We start from the raw sequence: 25217 nt of genomic DNA on the forward strand, positions 1-25217 counted from the left end.
AAATTGTGCCCCTAAGAGAGATCAGCGTCACAGATGGGTCAAATCAGTCAGCAAGAGAAACAAGATCTGCGTTCGATTTTGGAAAGTATTGTGTACTTTCTTTTTCCATCTGATTTCCCCCCACCGCTCTCTCCTGGGGTTTAGCATCCTAATTATATAGCACTAAATCTAATGTTCACGGAATCCTAATGTCTCAGACTTTGGCAAGAACTTCAGAGGTACCTAGTCCACCCAGAGCCCAAAGAAAGCCTCTCGCCCATGAGAAAAGCTTCAACATGTCCAGTGACTCAGGCCACTCAAGGCAGCCCCATCCCAATTTGGCAAGCTGGGGCTGTCAAATAGTCCTTCCTTAAGTAACAGAAAAAGCCAAGGCCCTGAGCTTAGCGCTAGAAAAGGGAGACACTCCCTGGCACATGCAGCCCAGTGTCATCCCAGGGCTGCGTCCCCAGCCTACATGTGAACTTGAAGAAAGCATCTGCCCTACTAAGGGTGCCAAGGGCACCCCAGCTACTCCAAACCTCAAACTCCACCGAAGAAATTGGGCCTGGGAGTCTTTAAAACCTCAGAGAAAGAGACAAAATAAATACAAACCTATACTTTAAAGTTGCCCCTGTTCATTTCGATGCCTGACTTTTGGCAGAGCCACATTCCAGCTTTCATGGCTCCACAGTCCATGATAGTGAAGGAAGTCATTTCTACCTTCATGGGTCTCTTCCTCCATTAAAAAAAGAAAAAAAAAAGAAGGCCAGGCACTTTGGGAGGCCGAGGAGGGTGAATCACCTGAGGTCAGGAGTTCAAGACCAGCCTGGCCAACATGGCGAAACCCTGTCTCTACTAAAAATACAAAACAAATTAGTCAGGCATGGTGGCAGGCACCTGTAATCCCAGCTACCCGGGAGGCTGAAGCAGGAGAATCACTTGAACCCAGGAGGTGAGGTTGCAGCGATCCGAGATCGTGCCATTGCACTCCAGCCTGAATGACAAGAGGGAAACTCCATCTCAAAAAAAAAAAAAAAAAATTCCAAAATTCCGTGGACTCTGGCACTGTGCCTCATGGGTCTGATGGAGAAGCGGTTCCCGGCCTTTGATGGGATGAAACCCCACTTCAGTGGGCTTTTTGGTCGTGACGAGGGCAGCCATGAGCCCACTCATGATGACAGGAGAGGGCTGAGATTCCTCTGCACAATGGCACAAAAGGCTGTCCTCAGAGTGGGCAGGGTGACATCTTTGCAGGTTGCATTGCCCTTATGAAAATATGTACTTTTTCTTTCCTGTGGCACTGGCCAGCCCAGGCTCCGAAGGTTGTTCGTAGGAAGGGTGCATATTTGTGTTCTTATCCAAGGAGTTGCTGAAGGAACCTAGGAGTGGAGATGGGGCAGTGGCAAGGAGGATGCAGAAAGGCCTCGCCTGCTGGGCAGATCGTTTGAGGCCAGGAGTTCGAGACCAGCCTGGCCAACACGATAAAACCCAGTCTCTCTACTAAAAAGACAAAAACTAGCTGGGTGTGGTGGTGCATGCCTGTAGTCCCAGCTACTGGGAAGGCTGAGGCACGAGACAGGAGAATCACTTGAACCCAGGAGGCAGAAGTTGCAGTGAGCCAAGATCATGCCGTTGCACTCCAGCCTGGGTGCCAAGAGTGAAACTCCATCAAGGAAGGAAAGAAGGAAGGAAGGAAGGAAGGAAGGAGGGAGGGAGGGAGGGAGGGAAGGAAGGAAGGAAGGAAGGAAGGAAGGAAGGAAGGAAGGAAGGAAGGAAGGAAGGAAGGAAGGAAGGAAGGAAGGGGTCTCGAGGTAGCCCAGGGGATTACCTGTTCTGGCTACACAGCAGCTTTAGTTATTTTTCTCTTTCTTTCTTCCTTCCTTCCTTCCTTCCTTTCTTTCTTCTTTCTTTCTTTTTTTTTTTTTTTTTTTGAGACAGAATCTCACTCTGTTACCCAGGCTGGAGTGCAGTGGCGCGATCTTGGCTCAATGCAAACTCCGCCTCTTGGGTTCAAGCAATTCTCCTGCCTCAGCCTCCTGAGTAGCTGGGATTACAGGCACAGGCCACCACACCAGGCTAATTTTTGTATTTTTAGTGGAGACGGGGTTTCACCATGTTGGTCAGGCTGGTCTCGAACTCCTGACCTCATGATCCGCCCTCCTCGGCCTCCCAAAGTGCTGGGATTACAGGTGTGAGCCTCCGCGCCTGGCCTTAGCTGTTTTCCAAATGAGACTGTTTCAAGTCCTTTTTGACATTTTGCTCACCTCATACTTGCCCCAGTTCATCTCTGAAGGATGGATCCTCATTCAGAGCAGAGATAGGGGTCTCCCAGCTCAGAGGCAGAGCAGGCCCTTCCCCTTCTTGCATATGGCTAAGAGAGCTTCCGCTAAGCCATAGTTCTCAGCCAGAGTGAGTTCATCCTCCCCGGGGACATTTGGCACTGTCTGGAAACGTTTTAATTGTACAACTGAGGGGGTGGGGTGGGGATACGATTTGCATCTAATGGGTAGAAGTCAGGGCTGCTGCTAAACATCCCATAATGCGCACAGGACAGTCCTCCAAAACAAAGAGCGATCCAGTCCAAAATCTCAACCACGCCACAGTTGGGAAAGCCTGCATCACAGTTTTAGGTTAAAACTACTGCAACTTTTTCACATGTGCTGCCAAAGCCCTGCCCTCCTGAAGGTAAGGTAGCCCCTAAAGAAAGAACTTTCTGTCTGGTCTGCTCATGACTGCCACCTCCCCGGTCCCTGGAGCAATGATTGACCCAGAGTTGGACATGGCAATAAATATCTGTGGAATAAATGCCTTTTCCCCATTCTGTACTTGTGTCTGTAGAGGCGGGTCATGTGCAAAGCCCTTCTTTCATCTTATGACATCACCCGGGTGCACACCGATATTAACACTGGTTATCTCTAAAACCAATGGGATCCATGTGAATGGATCCCCCACCCCCTCTCCCATACATTCTCTTTTGCTTTTCTGTATTCATATTTATAGCAACCTGACCCCTCTCTGATGCTCATAATTCCTCAGGGCCTCAAGGATATAGGTTTAAGGGACTCTGGCTTTAGCTCTTAGTGGCTTAAGGGAGTTATCTCTGATCTGGAAGATCTATATTCCTCAAGCAATAGAATGAGAGTAGGTGATATGCAGTCTGGGCGGGGCACGGGGGAGTGCTGGGCTGGGCCCAACAGCATGAAGCATTAGCATCAATGTCTTGAATTTGGATCATGCTACCATTCTCTGTCGAGCTGAACCTGAGGTGTCAAGGGAAACAGAAACACACACACAGCCTGCCCAGGCAGTAAGGAAACTCCGCCCAAATTTGCTTAACATGAATTCACATGGGAAACAGCTAGAGGGTAAATCTATAGAGGTAAAACTGACTGGCTGAAGTCCAGCCTAATTTAATACCAAAAACTAGCCTTGCTGGGTGTGATAGCCCATGCCTGTAATCCCAGTGCTTTGGGAGGCTCAGGAGGGAGGAGTGCTTGGAACTGGGAATTCCACACCAGCCTGGCCAACATTAAGAGACCCCGTCCCTACAAAAAATTTAAAAATTAGCCAGACAGAGTGGCGCATGCCCGTAGTCCCAGCTACTCGGGAGGCTGAGATGGGAGGATTACACGAACCCAGGAGTTCAAGGCTGCAGTGAGCTATGATCTCGGCACTGCACTTCAGCCTGGGTGACAGAGTGAGACCCTGTCTCTTAAATAAATATAATAACGGTGAAACCCTATCTCTACTAAAAAATACAAAAAACTAGCCGGGCGAGGTGGCGGGCGCCTGTAGTCCCAGCTACACAGGAGGCTGAGGCAGGAGAATGGCGTAAACCCGGGAGGCGGAGCTTGCAGTGAGCTGAGATCCGGCCACTGAGCCCGGGCGACAGAGCGAGACTCCGTCTCAAAAATAATAATAATAATAATAATAATAATAATAAATAAAATGTATATATGTGTGTGTGAGATACACTATATATTAGGTTGGTGTGAAAGTCATTGCGGTTTTTGCTACTAAAAGTAATGGCAAAAACCACAATGACTTTTGCACCAACCTAATGTATCTCCTAGGAGGTGCTGATACGGTGTATTGATATTGTCCTGGTACAATTCCAGGGGCCCTCAGGCAGACACTGCCTTGTACCAAGAACTCGCTGCCTTGGGTCACCAAACCATCCCCTCAGTCCGTTGTCTCTCTAAGGCCTTACATTATCAACGAGATGAGACGGTTTTATCACGGTTGACTGTAGGTGCAAACACCATTCTCCAGTGAGAAGACACTGCTTGACTTTCTGTGATGCAACTTGAGGGACGGCTGAGTTACTTGTCCACGTGCAGCCCAGCCCGTGAACACTTGGCCCCTCTTGATAAGCGCGTTGACTACACCAAGTCAGCCCTATAAAAAGCAGCCTGCCTGGCTCTTTTCCCAGGCAGCCTGACATCACAGATTCCAGGCTCTGCTATTGTTGTCACACCTGCTGGTGCCCGCTGACAGCACGCTGCCCCCTCCTGACTGCACAGGGCTGACCCGGAATTCCTGGGGGCCCCACAGGCTGCCAGGGCTGACGCCCACCCACCCCATACTTTGGCCCTCAGAGCTGTTTCCCCTTTTCCCCTGGACTTTGAGTCTCTCCCCTCCTCCCCATTGGATCTCGGGAAGTCAGAGGGTGCCAAGAAAGCTTGCCTGCCTCTACTCATCTGTGTTCTTTACGCCAGGACTCACTGGGCTCATTGCAAAGAACCTCTGGAATTAGGAAATTGGTCTTTAACCAGCAGTTTTCTGAGCACATGAATGAGCACAGGGTTCTCCGGAGGGTCCGCCTTGTTAGTGAACACAGGGCAGAACCACAGAGAGGAAGGTCCTCTCTGAATTAGTGAAATGTCCACAGGATAAGTCATAGTTCCATAGCTGGGAAGACGTTGCTTTCACGTAGACGCTGCACAGCCAAGCTCTGCCATGGAGATGGCCTCCTGGATCTGCCTTAATGCAGGGATAACAGTCATGGTGAGACACCACATTGACCTGATGTGATGGGTCTGCAGTGAGCTATGCAGCGAGCTTCCTTCTAATAAAGGAAGCACCCAGACACTTAGCTCATTGAGAAGCTTCATGGCCAGAGGCAGGAGGAATGTCTTCACCTAAGGATGCATTCTTTCCCTAATGGCCCGGAGGGGCCACCTTTCTTCTCCACCCTCCTCCAGGGAAAGTGGACATCTGGACTCCTTTCTTGGGGCCATCGGATCGCTAGAGACTAGCCGGCTTCTCACAGCCACCCCTAAGACACCTGTCTTAACCCCAAGGATGGAATAATCAGGGCTCAAAAGACCTGTTGCCTCGGTCAGCTTGGCCCAGGCTGAGAGGGGAGATGCTGCTGTTGCCGCCTTTTCTGCGGCTTTCTCTCCAGCAGACACAGCCAGGACCCAATGCTGATGTACGTGAAACCAACCAATCCCTTCTTCACTCAGGCATTATTCCCAGAAGATGGCTCAAGTCCCACTTCACTGTTTCTCCCTCCTCTTCCCTCCCCTCCCCTCCTCTCCCCTCTTCTCCCCTCCCTTCTCTTCTCTTCTTTTCCCTTCTTTTTAGAGACAGGGTCTTGCTATGTTGACCAGGGTAGTCTCAAACTCCTGGCCTCGGCAATCCTCCTGCCTCAGCCTCCCAAAGTGCTAGGATTACAGAAGTGAGCCCCCACGTGTGGCCCCACTTCACTATTACTTTCATCGCTTCTACAATCAGTCTTGGAAGTGTCTGGGAACACCTGGAAAAGGCAAGTGGTGAATGACCTTCCTGAGGCCTCCATCTAGCCACCCATGCCTCCATCTAGCCACCCATGCCTCCATCTAGCCACCCATGCCTCCATCTAGCCACCCATGCCTCCATCTAGCCACCCATGCTTCCATGACTTTTCTTGCTCTGGGCCCCGACATCTCAAGGTAGTTTGGGTCTCATACCTTAACAAGGCAGTGCTGGTGACATTAACTGGAACTCTGCCAGGCCAGTAAGCCAGTGCCGGGACCCGGTGCCCTCCTTCCCAGGTCGTCTGCTTGGCTGGACTTCCCCCTGTGAGAGGAGGGGAAGCAGCTGATTCATCCATGGTGATAACTCCAGATTTCTTTTCAGCTAAGAGTTAGCCTCTGGGAGAACCCCTTTCTGAGTTTCCAGTAACCCCAACAAAGGAATGACATTTTTGGTAACTAGCTATTTCCCTCAACTAGCTAGTGTCTTTCAGTATATGCTTTTTATTTTACTGGACTTCAGATGTAAAACGTTGCCTCACTCTACTGAATCACCTCATTTTATTTTCTTCATGAGACCTTCCCCACTGTAAATTATTTTTTTCATTTATTGATTTGCATGTTGTATGTCTCAACATCATGAGACTTCATCAGTCTCATGCACCTAAGACATAGTGGGGCTTAACGAATCTTTGTTGAGTGAGTGAATTTCTCTTCCTAGTGATCATAATGTGACTGACTGTTTAGGATGAAGAAATACAACTATTAAAGAAGAGAAAAAGAAGGAAACTTCTGAAGCTATTTGATCTGCTCAACGTCCAAGAACCGATCTGGCATGGATTTTATGGCTTTATTTTGTTTTGCTTTGCTTTGTTTTTCCTTGAATTAATGAGTTGTACTGATGTTATGGAGACAGTGTCAGTAATAGCTCCAACCTCTTGCCTCCTGGGGGAGGTAAGTACCAACTACGTGCAATCTATGAATTTCCACTTTGGTTATTAAAAGAATTATTTTTGTACCCATTAAGTCAAAAGCGACCACCATAATAATGATGGCTAGCGGGCTGGAAGAGATGAGGTCATGTTTGATGGAAACATCCTGAATACATGTTGGGTTACATGAACCACGGCCATCCCACCACCCCCCCACACACCCCACCCTCATCCTGGTTGAGCCAAGGGCCAAGGATCCCACAAAGTTAGCGTGTGCACAGCCTTTCCAACGCAAGTGCTGTGTGTGGCTCACACACACTGTGGTCATGCAATTTCCCTTTGTTTGGTTGGTGTGAATAATAAAAGCAATTATGTGGGGAGGAACACGGGGAGGAACAAGATGAAGGCTTCTGTCGCCCTGTGCTAGCACTGCTGCAAATGGAACCTTTGATGTCCCTGGCCCAGCACACCACACGGGAAATGCTCAGCATTCTTAGGGCTTTTTCATAACCAGCTTTGGAGTCCCTCAAGTTTTGAAGTAAGAAACAAAACACAAAATAACTTACGTCCTAGGGACTGTTTATGTTTAAGGGTGTGGGGTTCAAAAATCCAATTGGGGTCTCTGCAGGCTGAGTGAGACGCTCTTTGATCTAGCCCAGCATTTCTCAAATACATCCTTCCTATCGAGAACCACGTCTCCCATAAATACATATAGCTCCCTCCAATTTATTCACGCACTTGGAACAAAGAATCCAGAACTCCAACAAGCATAAGACACATTTCCACGTGGCTTTGGAATGTATGACTTACGCTTCAGCTTAGGGCCAAAAAGCAGGGAGGAAGCATCCGCTCAAAGGCATGTGCTGGGGCTTTGTGGATACTTCCACCCCCATGGGGGCATCTTTGTGGACGCTTGGGGTATGGGTGGGTGAAACCGGGGAGCCTGTTTATCTGCATGTCCATGGTGTACAATATTCAAATAGTCTTGCTTAACCTTCGAGGCCAGATGCTAAGGAAAGATCAAGGCTGTAGTTCCAGGAAACAAGCCATTAGGTCTATTGGTCCACCAGAAGGCACTGGGGTGGGCAGTGGCACCAGGGTTGAACACAGGATTTGGTCTCTGCCTCCAGGATGTTTCCAGAAGGGTAAACTGATCTTTAATTAATAAATTTGCTACTCGGTCTTCACCACTAGGGATTCTTCTCGTTTGCCACAACCTTTTGTTTTGCTCTCTTGTAGCTGACTGACTTTCCTAATACGCTCTTCAGAGAAAAACATTTCAATGTGCTTGTCTTATTTCAGCAAAGGATTGAAAGCTGGAGGGGTTTGGAGGAATCCGGCTAGTTATAAAACAGGTGTAGTCAACAAAGCAGACAATCTCCTTGCAAAAGATTCAGGAATTAGGAGAAAGAAAAAGATTGGCTGAGAGAAGTCCCTTAGTGTGGTCACTTAAGGAGCAATCCCCTCTTTCTGTTGTAGAGACTAGTCGGCTAGTGCAGGCTACACCCTGGGTTCTGGCTCTAACAGGAAGACACAATTATATATGCCAGCCGTGCAAATGATCACAGGCCCACAGATCTTGTATTCTAAAGGGATTCATCTTAAAAGGGTCTAGAGTGTGAACAAGCAATTCTTAAATATTTATGTATCACCCACAACGCAGATACCGTCTTGCTATAAATTCCAATTTCTCACTGGTACTTCTAGGAGTGGACAAAACTTACAAAGATCTGACTAGCATTCTATCAGCCCCTAGGGTTGTATAGTCTAATTATGAGATGCATATGCTTGTATTAAACAGGCGTGTTGTGTTTTATCTGCACCAGTAAAGGCTGAATTCTAAGGTAGCTACTCCTAATCCCCCAATATTCTTCAGTAATACCTGCTCCCACTAATGGGTAGTTATTCTAAATTAAACATAATATTAATAACAACAATAGCATCTCCTATTTATTGAGCCCTTACTAAGTACCAAGTTAAGTGCTCCTCAGCATAAAGATACATGCTTCCTGGCATTATCTCATTGAATCCTTATGACACCCTCTCAAGTTAGCTACTATTGTCCCCATTTTTCAGATGGGGAAACCAAAGCTCAGAGAGGCGAAGTAATTTGCCCCCAAGTCACATAGCTAGAAAATGATAGAGCCGGCTGGGCGCGGTGGCTCACGCCTGTAATCCCAGCACTTTGGGAGGCTGAGGCGGGCGGATCACGAGGTCAGGAGTGTGAGACCAGCCTGACCAATATGGTGAAACCCCATCTCTAGTAAAAATACAAAAATTAGCCAGCCGTGGTGGCACATGCCTGTAATACTAGCTACTCAGGAGGCTGAGGCAGGAGAATCACTTGAACCCGGGAGGCAGAGGTTGCAGCGAGCCAAAATTGAGCCACTTCACTCCAGCCTGGGTGGCAGAGTGAGACTCTGTCTAAAAAAAAAAAAGAAAGAAAGAAAATGATAGAGTCAAGATCTGAATGCCGGTCTGACTACACAGCCAGCACCCTCGCTCACTAAACCTAGGGCAGGGGTTCCCATTTTGAATATGTATTAGAATCACTGGGGAGCTTTTAAAAAATACCCATGCCAAAGTCTCTTTCCCAGAGACTGTGATTTAATCAGCCTGCAGTGAGGCTCTGACATCAAGATCTTCTAAAACTCTCCTGGGGTTTAGTGCGGAGAGCACCCATTCCCAGGGAAAGAGGGCAAGGGGCAAGATAGGGAAGAGAACACAGCACATTTCAAAGTTAAATGTAGCTAATGGTCATCGTCACCGCAGGCTTTCTGTTGCCCACGCCTTTATACCTCTATGCCACAGCGTCACAAATATGACCTTATAAGTCATAGTAAGAACAATAGATAATCCATAAATGAAACTTCTAATCACTTTTCAATTTCAAACACTATTCATTCATTTAGATAAGCTTCCATACTTTGATCGGGAACTGGCACGTTAAAAGTGTTAGTTGCCTTCGGCTTTCTGTCGAGAAATGCATGTCTTATGGCCATGAGAATGCATTTCTATGCACTCGTGGTTACTTATGACTCTAATTAAAGCAGAGCCTCTTACTTAAAGGAATAAATATTTAGCCACAGCAACCAAAATATAAACAAAACCATGATTCATGAATTTGCTTATTTGTGCTTCTCTGGTTACGGAAGTGAAGTGGCATTTTATGATGCATCGAGACAGGGGCAGGCCGAGGAACACTCACCACTGCCCACGCGGAGGAATAGTGGTCTTTCTTGGTTGGGACCCAAGGGCCATGTTTCACTGAGTCAGAAAGGCAAGGCAGCAAACAAGGAAATTCGCAAATTTCTCCATACAGAAGAATCACCACAAGAGATCTCATCTAAGATATGGATTTCTGGGTCCTATCCCCAGGAATTCTAATCTAATAAGTGCGGGGTGGGGCTCTGATTCTAGGTAATTCTGATGTCAGTGGCCTGAAAACCAGAGCTGAAGAAGTATTCAAGGAATAATTAGGACGATACCTTTGGGGGCAGGCAGGTCTCCAGTGGTACCCCTGCCAACCAAGTGGCCTTGGGCAGAATTCATAACCTCCCTCAGTCTCAATCATCTCAGCCAGGAAGCAGGGAAATGATTGTACAGTTGACCCTTGAATAACACAAGAGTTAGGGCACTGACTCCCGCGCAGTTGAAAATCTGGGCATAACCTTTGACTCTTCCAAAACTTAACTACTGATAGCCTTATGTTGACCAGGAAGCCATACCAATAACATAAACATTCAATTAAGACATATTTAGTATCTTATATGTATTATATACTGTAGACTTATAATAAAGTGAGCTAGAGAAAAGAAAATGTTAGTAAGAAAATCCTGGCCAGGCACAGTCACTCACAACTGTAATCCTAGCACTTCAGGAGGCCAAGGCAGGAGGATGGCTTGGGCCCAGGAGTCCGAGACCAGACTGGGCAACATAGTGAGACCCCATGTCTCTACAAAATAAATAAATAAATAAATAGCTAAGTGTGGTAGTCCCAGCTACTTGGGAGTCCTAGCTGGTAGTCCAAGCTACTTGGGAGGCTGAGGTGGGAGGATCACCTGAGCCCAGGAGGTTGAGGCAGCAGTGAGCTCTGATTAGATCACTGCCCTCTAGCCTGGACAACACAGCAAGACTCTGTCAAAAAAGAAAAAGAGGAAAAAAGTAAGAAAGAAAGAAAGAAAGAGAGAGAGAGAGAGAGAAAGAAAGAAAGAAAGAAAGAAAGAAAGAAAGAAAGAAAGAGAAGAAAGAAAGAAAGAAAGAAAGAAAGAAAGAAAGAAAGAAAGAAAGAAAGAAAGAAAGAAAGAAAGAAAAGAGAAACAAAGAAAGAAAGAGAGAAAGAAAGAGGAGAGGGAGGGAGGGAGGGAAGGAAGCGAAGAAAGAAGAAAAAAGAGAAAAGGAAGGAAGGAAGGAAAGGGAAGGGAGGGAAGGAAGGAAAGAAAAATAAAATTAGAAGAAAGACAAAATATATTTTCTATTCATTAAGTGGAAGTGGCTCATCGTAAAGGGCTTCATCCTCGTTGTTTCACGTGGAGTACACTAAGGAAGAGGAGGGGAAAGAGGAGAAGTTGGTCTTGCTGTCTCAGGGGTGGCAGAGGCAGAAGAAAATTCATGTATTAAGTGGACCCACGCAGTTCAAATCCATGTCACTCAAGGGCCAACTGTATTTATCTCATAGGGTTGTGGGAACAGCTATATAAGATAGTGTACATAAAGCTTTAAGCAAGGTACTTTTGCATAATGCCTGCCAGAGGAGTGCCAACCAAATTACCTATGGGGAGAAAATAGCAGAGAGCACAACCTCCGACAGTTTGGTTTGGCATGCATGGTGTTTTTCTTTTAACTAATGCCGAATGTCATTTGGCAGGGTCCTCTCTCCAGTTTATTGAATTCCTAACACTGCCCATGACCGACAAAAACAAACATTTGTTCCTTATCACCTGCCGGGCCCACAAAGCCATTAGCATTTGTGACTGGGTAGCGCGCCTGTTCTGAGGAGTGCACATTCTAATAACCTTCTAAAGAAGCAGGCTCTCAGCCCAGTGCAGTGGCTCGCAGTTGTACTACCAGCACTCTGGGAGGCCAATGCAAGGAAGATCATTTGAAGCCAGGAGTTCGAAACCAGCCTGAGCAATAAGCAAGACCCCCCTGCCCCATCTCTGTAAAAAAAAAAAGAAAAAAGAAAAATTTAATGTTCCAGGCATGGTGGCGTACACCTGTAGCCCCAGCTACTAGGGAGGCTGAAGCAGGAGGATTGCTTGAGCCCAGGAGGTCAAGGCTGCAGTGAGCCATGATCACACCACTGCACTGCAGCCCGGGCAACAGAGTGAGACCCTGCCTCTACAAAAATAAAATAAAGAAGCAGGCTTTGTTTCTAAATGTAGTATGTCCCCTTGCCAAGGATGCGTACAGTGTACTCGTTTTCTAGAAACACGGGGCAGCCTGGGACTCCGGCTGGCCTGGGGTGGCCCTGAGTATGGAATGAGGACATTCCACTAAGCCTGGTGGCCAAAGTCCCAGAAAGAGACACAGCTTGACTTCTGCTGGGTCTCCACCAGCAGGCCCAGTCCCCAGCCAGGGCCAACAGTCAGAGTCCCTTATCCCTTGCTCTCTCACCCCATGGCACCTCTGACTTTTCCCTGCCCCACCCCCGACCCCAAACAGGACAGAAGGCCCAGGATGCGGAGACGGCTTCCCAGTGGGAAAGATTATGCAACAACCTGATAGCATCAGATTACAAACAACCAAGGTCTCCTAGGAGCCTGGATGCCAAATTCAACAGAATGTTTCCTCATCACCAAGGGGGAGGAAGGAACAGTTCTGCTCTTCAAATAAAACAAGAAAAGATTTTCCAGACAGAGGAGCAGTCAGTTAGGGGAAAAACAAGGTGTTGGTTCTGTCCTGGGTAGGAAACAGATCTGGCACGGAGAAGGGAAGGCGGCTGCAGTGAGAGCCAGGCCTCCTGGACCAGGCTGCGGGCCCAGAGACAGCGGGGGTGACTAACTCGTGCCCTTCTTCTTCGGGAGAGGGCAGGGCTGCTTTGCTCTGCCTCCGCCCCAGTTCTGTGTCTCCTCGCCCCTGCAGGGCACAAGCCAAGTGGAGTATTCTCAGTCCACACGCACGGGGTGAAAAGATGACTCCAGGAGACGCTGCCTCATCCCATCAGCTGAGCTGGGCGGTTCAGCCAGGAAAGGAAAGGGAAGACAAGCAGGGGGGCCTGGGGGCCCTGAGAACAGGGGAAGACAGCGCGTGGCCTGACGCAGCAGCCTGGCTTCAGGGAGAAAATTGCACGACTCCCAGTACTGTTTGTCCTACTCCGTTGCGAAAACATTGACCGCCTTCTCTCTTTCATCTACTCTTGAGTCTGGCCCCCGTACAGTGAGCCGTGCAGACATCCCACTGATGGGAAACTGGGTGAGGAGGAGCAGGTGGCCAGAGGGACCCCAGCCCCTTTGACTCACAGGACATGGCCACCTGCCGAGCAGGGAGCTGCCTGGCTTCCCAGAGCCTCAGCAGCATTCCAGGCAGAGAGGAAGACGGAGGCTGTGGCATAGTTAGTTGACAGGAAGCTGCTTTGGAGAATGAGGAAGAAGTGTCTACCCCCAGGCAGCAGCCTCTCAGGCAAAGTTCACTTTCAGACTCCCAAGAAAAGAAGGGAACGGCATCCAGCCCCAGCCCGATCATGAATTTAAGTGCTGTCACCCACCAATCCCACATCAAGCCACAGACTTAGTGGGAAGGCCTTGCCCCAAAAAAGAATGTTATCTTGAGGTGCCTGAAATTCAGCTTCAGATCGTTTCCCAAGAGACCCGGAACATTTTAAAGTTATCTGTATGCGATTTAAGTTGCCTGATCCTTTAGTGAGGGAATCTTTTTCAGGGTGTTTGCCAGTCCCCTTCTAGAGCTTCTATGCGTGGGGTCCCGTCAGGTTGTTTCAGCCAGGAATTAAGAAATTGAGTCTAATGGGGGTTATCATTAGAGGCCAGGCACAAGGCTGGGAGCGTCCCAGGCAGTACCCCCACTGATTCTCCCAACAATCTACGGAGAATAGTCCACGACTCCACCTAACAAGAAGAGGCTGCTGAGCCCTGAGCTGAGTCAAGATTCAAGCCCAGCCTGAGCCTCCAAACCCTCTCTGCCTCCCACAGATGTAGAAAGATTCAGACTGTCGCAAGAGCTAAAGACTTTTTCCTTGACAATTACTAGGTTCAAAGAGCAAGATACAATTTTCCAGGTGGCTGAGCGTCGCGTATAACCAGATGTGCGTGAGAGCAGTCACGTGGCTTGGGGAATGAGCCAGTGATGGTCAGAGGATGTGGGCCCCTCCATGGCTGGCTGGCCTCGGGGATGCCTTCCATTCTCCTTGGCCTCAGTTTCCTCATTTGTCCAATAAGGTGGCTGGAATAAAGATCGCTGAGGTCGGCCAGGCATGGTGACTCATGCCTGTAATCCCAACACTTTGGGAGGCTGAGGCGGGTGGATCACCGGAGGTCAGGAGTTCAAGACCAGCCTGGCCCACATGGTGAAACCCCGTCTCTACTAAAAATACCAGACATGGTGGCGGGTGTGGTGGTGCACATGTGTCATACCAGCTACTCAGGAGGCTGAACCAGGAGAATCGCTTGAACCTGGGAGGTGGAGTTTGCAGTGAGCTGAGATCGCACCACTACACTCCAGCCTGGGCGACAGAACAAGACTTTGTTTCAAAAAAAAAAAAAAATGACTGAGGTCTTTTCCAACTTTGGCATTCTTTGAACTTGGGGATATTCTTGGAGATTTTGTCACTGGCTTCTCTCATTGGTCATTTTTGGATCAGTGGAAGTGAGACTGGTACTTGCCCTTCTCCTTGTTCTCAGCTCCCCTGATACAAGAGGGATCTTTTAATAAACATTGGCTAGTATGCTGGAGGGGGAGTGGGAAATGGTGAGCAACTGTTTAAAGGATATGGGGTTCAACAAAATAAATATATATTTTTTAAAAGCTAGGCATAGGCCAGGTGCAGTGGCTCACACCTGTAATCCCAACATTTTGGGAGGCTACAGTGGGAAGATTGCTTAAGCCCAGGAGTTTCAGACCAGCCTGGGCAATATAGCAAGACCCTGTCTCTAAAAAAAAAAAAAAAAAAAAACATTTAAAAAGGAAAAGAAAAATTAGCTGGGGATGGTAGTGCATGCCTGTGGTCCCAGCTACTTAGGAGGCTGAGGTGGGAGGATCGCTTGAATCCAGGAGGTTGAGGCTGCAGTGAGCTGTAATGATGCCACTGCACTCCAGCCTGGGCAACAGAGCAAGACCCTATCTCAGAAAAAAAAAAAATGCAGGGGGCGCAGTGGCACACTCCTGTAGTCCAAGGTACTCAGGAGAATGAGGTGGGGGGATCCCTCGAGCTCAGGAGTTTGAGGCTGCAATGAGTTATGATCGTGCCATTGCACTCCAGCCTGGGGGACAGAGCAAGACTATATCTCTAAAATATTAATAAATTAATTAATTAAAGGATATAGGGTTTCTTTTGGGGTGACAGAAGTGTTTTAGAACTAGACAGATGTGGTCGTCACACAACATAGGGAAGGTGCTAAGTGCTACTTAACCGAACAATGTAAAATGTTAATTTTATGTGATGTAAATTTCACCTCTATATTTAACATTAAATAATGTCCCTCCCGCTCTTAAAATCTTCCCATGGTTCTACATTTCCTTAGAATAAAAGCCAAACTGCAAAGATTGTCGAACGCTGGCCCCATCTCTCGCTGTTCTCCTTGGTCGCCACAAACTCCAGACTCACAGACACAGGGGCAGCTCCAGGGAGCGGCTCCTACTCCCTGATGTTCCCACCTCTGCCCGGGCTGCTGCCCTCGCCCAGAGCCTCTTCTCCTGCCAATCCCTGGCTGTCTCCTACTCATTCTTCAAAACGCAAACCACCCCCAGGGAAGCCTATTTGCTACCCAATATGGTAGCCAGTAGCCACATATGGCTACTGAGACCTGGAAGTATGGCTGGTGTGACCAAGGAATTGAATTTTAATTGACTTGTATTAATTTTAATTTAAATGCCCATATGTGGCTAGTGCCTGACATACCGGATTGTGTAGCTCTAGACAGGTGGTTCTCAAATTTTAACCTGCATTATCACCCAAAGGACTGGTTAAAACCCAGATTCCTGGGACCCATCTCAAGTGTTTCTGATTCTTTTGGCCCAGGGTGAAGCCCTAAAATTTGTACTGTTAACAATTTGTCAGGTGGTGCTAATGATGCTGGTTGGGGAACCACACTTTGATAACCATTGGTCTAAAGTTGAAAGTTCTACCCTCAGATGATTCTAGACTCATGGTCTAGATGTAGACGTTCTGGACTGGTGGTTCTCAAAGTTCGGTCCCTGGACCAGCCACATCAGCATCACCTAGGAGTGCCCTAGAAATGCAAAACCCCCATCGGCAACCCAGCCCTCTTGGGTCAGAACTGTATGTTAGCAAGATCCCCGGGGGACGGTCTACACACTTTAATTTTAAAATCAAAGAAACACTATTCTAGACTGCCATTCCGGTCGGGGCTTTGTTGATCTTTGTAGCACCAGCACTGAGCATAGTTCCTGGCACACAGTAGGTGCTCAATAGGAGGAATAGAAAACAGTAGGCGCTCAACAAATGCTTGCAGGAGGAAGGAAGGAAAGGAGAGGTGAAGGTTGCCCAGCTAGTAAATCTATTTTTCTTTTTCTTTTTTTGACAGAGTCTCACTCTGTTGCCCAGGCTGGAGTGCAGTAGCACAATCTCAGCTCACTGCAACCTCCTCCGCCTCCCAGGTTCAAGCGATTCTCCTGCCTCAGCCACCCGAGTAGCTGGGATTACAGATGCCCGCCACCATACCTGGCCAATTTTTGTATTTTTAGTAGAGACAGGTTTTCACCATGTTGGCCAGACTGGTCTTGAACTCCTGACCTCAAGCTATCTTCCTGCCTCAGCCTCCCAAAGTGCTAGGACTACAGGCATGAGCCACTGCACCTAGCCAGCTAGTAAATGTATTTCTCATCATTCCCTCAAAGAATGGGGTCCCAGTCCACATCCTTAAGCCTGACTCACTATTTCAAAACTGCCTCATAAAGGGAGAAGAGATCAATAAGGCAAGTCCTCAGATAGGAGACCAGCAGGTCAATTCTCTTCCCCATGGAGAAGCCACTTACTTACAGATCCTTTCCCCTACATCCATGGTCTCCACACCTTCTGGACTTTTAACCATGGGGCTTCTGACACCAGGCGATTCCAGGCTTTCTAACTGAACACTGAAGATGGCAGCCTGGCCCAAGGGTGTCCCAGGTACAGAACAGAGGAATTGTAATCAGCTAATGCAACAAACCACTCCCAGTGTATGCTGTATTTCTCTAGGCTCTTGTTTCTTGACACACCTCCATCCACCTCCAGTCCTCCTTAGCATCTTCTCTTGACCCAACTCTCCAGAAATCACAACTAAATCACAGCATTTTTTAACGGAAGACGACTAAAAAGATCTATGCATATATAGAGAGAAAGAGAGAGAGTGAGAGTGAGAAACACCAATACTCAAAGAGATAAAATAATCTGGTCACTGAGAAGGTTAGCGGGAGCTGGTACTCAGCTCTCCTGACCCCTGACGCAAATTTCCAGACACAAGTTATGGCCACAGTCCAGCAGCCACTTGCTCCTAAAGTTCTGAAGATATCTGATCCAAGGGACATCAGGTTAAAATTGAAAAATAGGCCGGTCGTGGTGGCTCACACCTGTAATCCCAGCACTTTGGGAGGCTGAGGTGGGCGGATCACCTGAGGTCAGGACTTCAATGCCAGCCTGACCAACATGGAGAAATCCCATCTCAACTAAAAATACAAAATCAGCCAGGTGTGGTGGCGGGTGCCTGTGATCCCAGCTACTAGGGAGGCTGAGGCAGGAGAATCACTTGAACACAGGAGGCAGAGGTTGTCGTGAGCTGAGATTGTGCCATTGCACTGTAGCCCGGGGAACAAGAGTGAAACTCCATCTCAAAAAAATAAAAATAAAAATGAAAAATAAAAATGATAATGACCGGGCATGGTGGCTCATGCCTATAATCCCAGCACTTTGGGAGGCCAAGGCAGGTGGATCACTTGAGGTCAGGAATTCAAGACCAGCCTAGCCAACACGGTGAAACCCCATCTCTACTAAAAATACAAAAACAAAAACAAACAAACAAAAAATTAGCTGAGCATGGTGGCACACACGTGTAATCCCAGCTACTTGGGAGGATGAGGTAGGAGAATCGCTTGAGCCCAGAAGGTGAAGGTTGCAGTGAGCCAAGATCATGCCACTGCACTCCAGCCTGGGTGACAGAGTGAGACTCTGTCTCAAAAAAAAATCAGCATTTGCTTCTCTGCACCAGAATCGAGGTGCACAATGCTTCAGTTTCTAGGTAACTACAATTATCCTGCCAGACTAATACGATGAGGGGAGTGCTAGTGGAGACCACCTGGAGACAGCTGAGGGCCATAGGTCAGGATTGAGTTTAACAGCAGGAAAAACAGCCTGATATGGTTTGGCTCTGTGTCCCCACCCAAATCTCACGACGAATTGTAATCCCCAGTGTTGGAGGAGGGGCCTGGTGGAAGGCGACTGGGTCATGAGAGCAGATTTCCCCTTTGCTGTTCTCATGAGGGTGAGCGAATTCTCATTAGCCTTGGCTGTTTAAAATGTGAGTGGCGCCTTCCCCTTCACTCTCTTCCTCCTGCTCCAAACATGGAGGACATACACGCTTCCCCTTCGCCTTCTGCCATGACTGTAAGTTTCCTGAGGCCTCCCTAGCTATGCTTCCTGTACAGCCTGCGGAACTGTGAGTCAATTAAACCTCTTTTCTTTATAAATTACCCTGTCTCAGGTAGTTCTTTATAGCAATGTGAGTTTATTTTATCTCTTGGAGTATTGGTGTTTTGATTGATTGATAGATAGATAGATAGATTAGATAGATGATAGATAGATAGATAGATAGATAGATGACAGACAGATAACAGACAGATAGATAGATAGACAGAACAGGCAGATAGACAGACAAATAGACCTTTTTGGTTCCCTCTAATTCAAGAATGGTGCGATTGTGTGTATTAGTCTGTGGACGAATACACAGTCCCAGATCTAAAATTCTGCCTCACACATTCCTCAATGGGGGTAATCTTGCCAGGCCCACCTCTGAACCCCCTTGGACACAAATACCTCCTAAACGTTTAATTTATATGAAACAAACAATACCGGTTTATTGTAGGGGTAAATTCACCCCTTCAACTCTCCTTCCGTTGCCCAGAGGTAATTACTGCTAATGTTTTGTTACCCTTTATTGACTCTTTCAAGATTTTTTTGAGTCTACATATGATTATTTTTTATATAATAAAATCATACTTTACATTTTGTTCCATATTGGAATCTGTTTTATTCATTAAAAAATATCTCATGTAAATGTTTCCAAGTCAATAAATATGAATTATTTTAGTGGTTCTTGGTTATTCCTTTTAACGGAGGTATAATAATTTCTTTAAGCACTATCTTCTTACTAGACACTTGGGTTATGTCCAACTATGAAAAAAAATTCACTGCAATGAGCATCCTTTTTCGTATGTCACTGAGCATGTGCCTAATTATTTCCTTAAGACAAACTCTTACAGGAGGAATTGATGCATCAAAAGATAGGCGTATTTTTCAAGCATTTGGTCCATATGTCAAATTGTCCCCGGCATGGCTGCACTCTCAGAAAGTGAGGTCCTTGTGGGAAAGCTCTCCCAGAGCAGATGGGAGCTGAGCTGGAAGTTGAAAGATGTTGAAATAGAGACAGAGGCAGCTGTGAGAAGCAGTATGGTACAGCAGGGCGAGTACCAACTTTAATTTCAATGGAAAACCTGACTCCCTCCTCACAAACTGTGTGACATGGGCAAATTACTTACCCTCTCTGAGCCTCTCTCTTTCTTCATCTGTAAATGGAGCTATGACTGCCACCCTCTCACTATTGTAAGAACTGGAAACAATGTACATTAAAAACCTTGCACCGTTGTGCACTAAATATTTTTTGAATGGGTAAGTTAATGGATGGATGGATGGATGGATGGATGGATGGATGGATGAATTTTTAAAAAGGAAGGAGGAAGAGCAAGGGAACGGGATGAAAGTAAAGACAAAGCACATTTGTTGGAATGTTCATAGACTGGCTTGTTGGGTGGAGGGCTCGTCGCCTTTGGGAAGTTCTACGAGGAAAGGAGAGACAGGGATGGTGCAAACTGAGCAGTCGTTTTCTCCATCACAACTTGTTCCTTCTTCTCTGGGTGCTGGTGACTGGTGAGCAAATGTGTCCCTGTTTCACGATGATGACCCTAAGGCCCAGATATAAGTTGTTCCCCACCCAGAGGCAGAATCCCACACCCCAGCCTGGGCTCAGCACTGCAGTGGGATCCACCAACCCCAGCTGAGCCTCTTACCTCGACGAGTTTGCCACACTCCAGTGAAGGCACCCACACTGCCCGCTAGCTCACACTTCTCAGCCCATGGGCCATTGTCTCCTAGAAACCAGAAAAAGCATAATGGTCACCAGGCTGGTTGGACACTTACGCTGACCCTCCCACTCTAGCCCTATCTCCCTGTGAAGAGCAGGAACTAGATAGAAAAAGGACTTATAAAGACAAACACAGGCCTGCTGCAGTGGCTCACGCCTGTAATCCCAGCACTTTGGGAGGCGGAGGCAAGCAGATCACTTGAGGTCAGGAGTCCCAGACCAGCCTGGCCGACATGGTGAAACCCCTTCTCTACTAAAAATACAAAAATTAGCTGGGTGTGGTGGCGGGCGCCTACAATCCCAGCTGCTCTGGAGGCTGAGGTACAAAAAACGCTTGAACCCAGGAGGCGGAGGCTGCAGTGAGCCGAGATCACGCCACTGCATTCCAGCCTAGGTGACAGAGCGAGACTCCATCTCAAAAAATAAGTAAAAATAAATAAATAAATAAAGACAAATATGATTCCCACTCGTGAAGAACAACCCTTGATATGAGGCCTGTCTCTACTGGGCTTTCAGAGACAAGTGGCCTTTTCTGCCCCAACCCAGCCCCATTGTGAGCCTCTTGCCTTCCTTGCCTTTCCTCCCCTTCCTTCCTCTTTCCTCCCTTGCCTTTCTGTAAGTTTTCAGCAATCTCATTGCCACCATCATCAGCCTCAGTCCAGCGACTATTTATTGAGCATCTATTATGCACCCAGTGTTTCATATACATCGTCTCATAATCCTCCAACATGCTATGGAGTAGATTCTGTTACTAGCTTAATTTTGCAGATGAGGAAAAGGAGGCTTGGTGAGATTACGGGAATTCCCTCAGTAGTAGAATATAGATTCAAATCCTATAGGAGTTTATAACACCTTTGCTGCACGGTAGAGAGTATCGGTCTCTACTTGACCCGAAAGCAGTGCTTCTTTTTTTTTTTTTTGAGACAGAGTCTTGCTCTGTCGCCCAGGCTGGAGTGCAGTGACACGATCTCAGCTCACTGCAACCTCTGCCTCCCAGGTTTAAGCGATTCTCCTGCCTCAGCCTCCCGAGTAGCTGGGACTACAGGCATGTGCCAATACGCCCAGATAATTTTTGTATTTTTAGTAGAGACAGGGTTTTGCCATGTTGGCCAGGCTGGTCTCAAACTCCTAACCTCAGGTGATCCGCCTGCCTCAGCCTCCCAAAGTGCTGGGATTATAGGTGTGAGCCACCACGCCTGGCCGAAAGCAGTGCTTTTAACCTCTGTGGTCGCTCCAGACAGAAACCTAAAACACACAATGCATGTATGAGGCCTTTAAAGAGGCCACCAGTTCAGCTCACTAAGGCCACTCAGCCAAAAGAAGTGACACGGGGAGTGGCAGCAAGCGGAATCTTTGGGACCAGGGAAGATGGAGAAGAGGGAAATCTTAGACCTGCACAAGGACAACACAGGCTCACAAGGTCAATGTCATTCAATGGCAATTAAGAACAATACCCAGATAGCCTGAATCGACACACAAGGGGCCAGCAAGGCGCCTGCTCTGTGTGTGCAAACCTGCCCAGGGACTTGGCCTTGGAGGCCCCAGTGGACAGGTGCTCAGCATTCAGGCCAGCAAGCCTTATCTGGGCCTCAAGTTCAAAGCAAGTCCCCTGACCTATGAAAGGGGATCACGAGGCCAGACTCTGCTCTTCACAGGTAACGTGCAAGTTTATCTATTAAATGGCAGTTAGGCTGGCTGGCTTTTATTACTTTACCTGTAAACCAGAGGAATGTGTTGTCCTTCGCTGTGTGGTCAACTTTGTCCTTGATCTGGCCAACCAGACCGTCCATCTCCCGGAGCCCTGCACCATACAGCCTTGTGTCCCGTGGGGCTGCCGGTAGCTGAGTCACAGGTAAGGGCACGTGCATGTGGGCCAGAGCCACATATAGCAGGAAGGGCCTCCCGCTGGTGCTGAAACAGGAGAACCAAGAGGTGACTCTTCAGAAGGCTCTCCTGGCTCGTCTGGTGCCTCAGGGATCCTCCCTCTCCTCCAGGAAACTCCCCAAAGCTCCTTCTGCCCCATAGGCTCGGGAAGGACACATTTATCCATAACCTTCCAAGGAAATGTGAAAGCAATTCGGTTAGCCGATTAAAAATGAGAACTGTAATAATAGTTACTATCCCTTATCATTTACTGAGAGCTTATTATATGGGACTCACGTTGTCTAGGTTCATCCTCATCATAGCCCCGTTTTTCAGATGAAGAATCAGAAGCTTAGAGATTAAAGGACTTGCCCAGGGTATGCAATTAGTTACGTGTCCCAATCTTGCTCTTAAATGCCACACTGTAAAGTCTAAGGCATACACACACACACACACACACACACACACACACCCCTTTACATTTTATTTTGCAGCATCCGAACTATCCTGTCCGTTCTCAGCCTCCTTCCTTCCTTCCTTCCTTTCCTTCCTTCCTTCCTTTCTTTTTTCTTTTTGTTTTTTAGACAGAGTCTCATTCTTGTCGCCCAGGCTGGAGTGCAGTGGTGCAATATTGTCACACTGCAACCTACGCCTCCTGGATTCAAGCGATACTCCTGCCTCAGCCTCCTGAGTAGCTGGGATTACAGGTGCCCACCACCACGCCCGTCTAATTTTGTATTTTTAGGAGAGACGGGGTTTAGCTATGTTGGCCAGGTTGGTCTCAAACTCCTGACTTCAGGTGATCTGCCCTCCTCGGCCTCCCAAAGTGCTGGGATTACAGGTGTGAGCCACTGTGCCTGGCCAGTCTTGTTCCTTTCTAAGAGATAAGTGGTTGTCTCAAGTTAATCACAGGAATTCCAAGGACACATATGACCACCAGGTAACATCTAGATCAGGGCTCTGTCAGAGGCCCTGTTGTTCTGCTGCCTCTGTAGTAATCCTGATTCCCCTGGAAAGTGCAGAATGAAAGGCTTGGAGGAGCTGGGGTTGTCTCCAAGCAAAGATCCCAGCCTTACTCCCAGCTAAGAGCAGCTGTAGAATCACAACGGTGGCAGGGACCTTCAGGGGCCCCTCTCCCACAGATCCATCCACGGGGGTCTTTCAGAGGACACCAAGCAAGGGTATTGGGAGAGTACAGAATCAACAACATTCCAGTGGGGGGAGATGCATGGCCCTTTCATACCTGTTCACCCAGAGATTCAGCTGGACCCAGGGGTCTCCTTAGCTCACCCTGGTTTACACCACCTCACAGCCTTGCTCTATAGCCACCTGTGCCCTCAAACTCCCCTGCATCCTGGCTCCCAGGGTCTGCCGCCCGGGACTGTGCTTGCACTCAGTTCTCCTTGATAGGCATAAAACCCTGGACACAAGTCCCAAGACAGGGGCCTCTGCCTTCCCCATTTTAATTCACACTTTCTCTGCAACATTGCTAGAGTTGTGTTGTTCAGGGCAGCAGCCACAAGTCACATGTAACTATTTAGATTTAAATTAATGAAAGTTAAATCATAATAGAAGTTCCATGGCTCACACACTAGCACATGGGTGGACCTGGAAAATATTATGCTAAGTGAAATAATCCAGTCACCAAGAAGCAAATAACTGTATGATTCCACTTGTGGGAGGTGCCCAGAATAGTCAAATTCAGAGAGAGAAGGTAGGATGGTGAGTGGCGGGGCACGGTGGGGAAGAAAAACTGGGCAGCGCATGTTTCATGGGTACAGTTTCAGTTAGAAAAAATGAAAAAGTTCTGAAGATGGATAGTGGTAATGGTTGCAAAACAAAGTGAATGTTTAATGCCACAGAACTTTACATTTAAAATGGTTAAGATGGTAAAATTTTATCATTATATATATATCTGTATATATTCATACTCACAGTAAAATACACACACACACACACACACACAAATTCCTAGCCACATTTCATATGCTCAGCAGCAGCAGGTGGCTAGAGGCTAGCAGCTTGGACAGTGCAGACAGAAAACATCTCCATTCTTGCCGAGTTTTTTCGTACAGCACTGATTTGCAGTGCCTGGTGACCCCTCTCCCAGGGATGGTCATGTACAGTTGTGCAGGTTGTGGCCTGCATCAGGACATCCTGCTGAGTGAATGGGTCCTTATTTCCAGCTTACAATCTACTGCCTTGGTACCCTGCACAGGGCAGTGCCTAGCCACAAGGGGTGTCTTTTTGTAATTTTCAGGTAGATTCCATATTGCAGTGGTGCCTAAACCTGGCTCAAATTTCAAGAATTTTGCAAACCAGTTGTTAAACACGGCCATTGCTAAAAATTGAATTATATAAGTTTACAATTAAATAAATTTTATTTTTTTGCCGGGCGTGGTGGCTCACACCTGTAATCCTAGCACTTTGGGAGGCCGAGGCGGGCAGATCACTTGATGTCAAGAGTTTGAGACCAGCTGGGCCAACATGGCGAAACCCTACTTCTACTAAAAAATACAAAAATTAGCCAGGTGTGGTGGCAGGCACCTGTAATCCTGGCTACTCGGGAGGCTGAGGCAGGGAGAACTGCTTGAAACCAGGAGGCAGAGGTTGCAGTGAGCCAAGATTGTGCACTACACTCCAGCCTGGGCAACAGAGCGAGACTCTGTCTCAAAAATCAATCAATAAATAAATAATATTTTTTAAAGGTGGTACATTCTCACCATTTATCACTTCCTAATTACTACATTCTACTATGATGTATGCTCATGGGCTTATTTACATCTATTGTATCTGTGTCGTGGAAATAACACACAATGGCTTGCTACTGCCCATCATTTCTCAATGCCACATTCAGTGACATCTCCATAGCTGGAAATCAGCCATGGTGAGAGTGAGTATTTACACCCCAGGAATTGGCAAATGCTACAGATTGCGGCTGTTTTCTTGGAAATCAGCTCACCGTGTGTATGGGTGAGGGGTGGTCCTGCTGTCCACCCTTCATCATCCATCATCATCTTCCAAATTCTCACCCATTATCAAAGTCACATTAGCACCCTGAGCCAGAGGCTTACAGAGAAGGGCAGTTATGAGAGATGGCAGAGCACAGGCTGATGAAGAGCACAGCCTTGAAAATCCTGCATCCAAACCTCCGGATTTGTTATTTCATGACTGTGTAG

The 25217-nt window shown here is 47.5% G+C and overlaps 1 protein-coding gene across 6 annotated transcripts in view; it reads right to left on the minus strand.

Annotated features, from left to right (window-relative positions):
- Positions 1–25217, minus strand: part of ARSG (arylsulfatase G) — a 147591-nt gene that overhangs the window by 18440 nt on the left and 103934 nt on the right. For all 6 annotated transcript variants that reach the window (XM_050762449.1, XM_050762446.1, XM_050762448.1 and 3 more), the window contains 3 exons: positions 21890–22086; positions 20102–20182; positions 5934–6042 (listed from right to left, as the gene is read on the minus strand). In XM_050762449.1, coding sequence (XP_050618406.1) covers positions 5934–6042; positions 20102–20182; positions 21890–22086 — 387 coding nt within the window. The remainder of the gene's footprint in view (positions 1–5933; positions 6043–20101; positions 20183–21889; positions 22087–25217) is intronic.

Source organism: Macaca thibetana, chromosome 16, assembly GCF_024542745.1.
Source record: "Macaca thibetana thibetana isolate TM-01 chromosome 16, ASM2454274v1, whole genome shotgun sequence".
Taxonomy (NCBI): Eukaryota; Metazoa; Chordata; class Mammalia; order Primates; family Cercopithecidae; genus Macaca; species Macaca thibetana.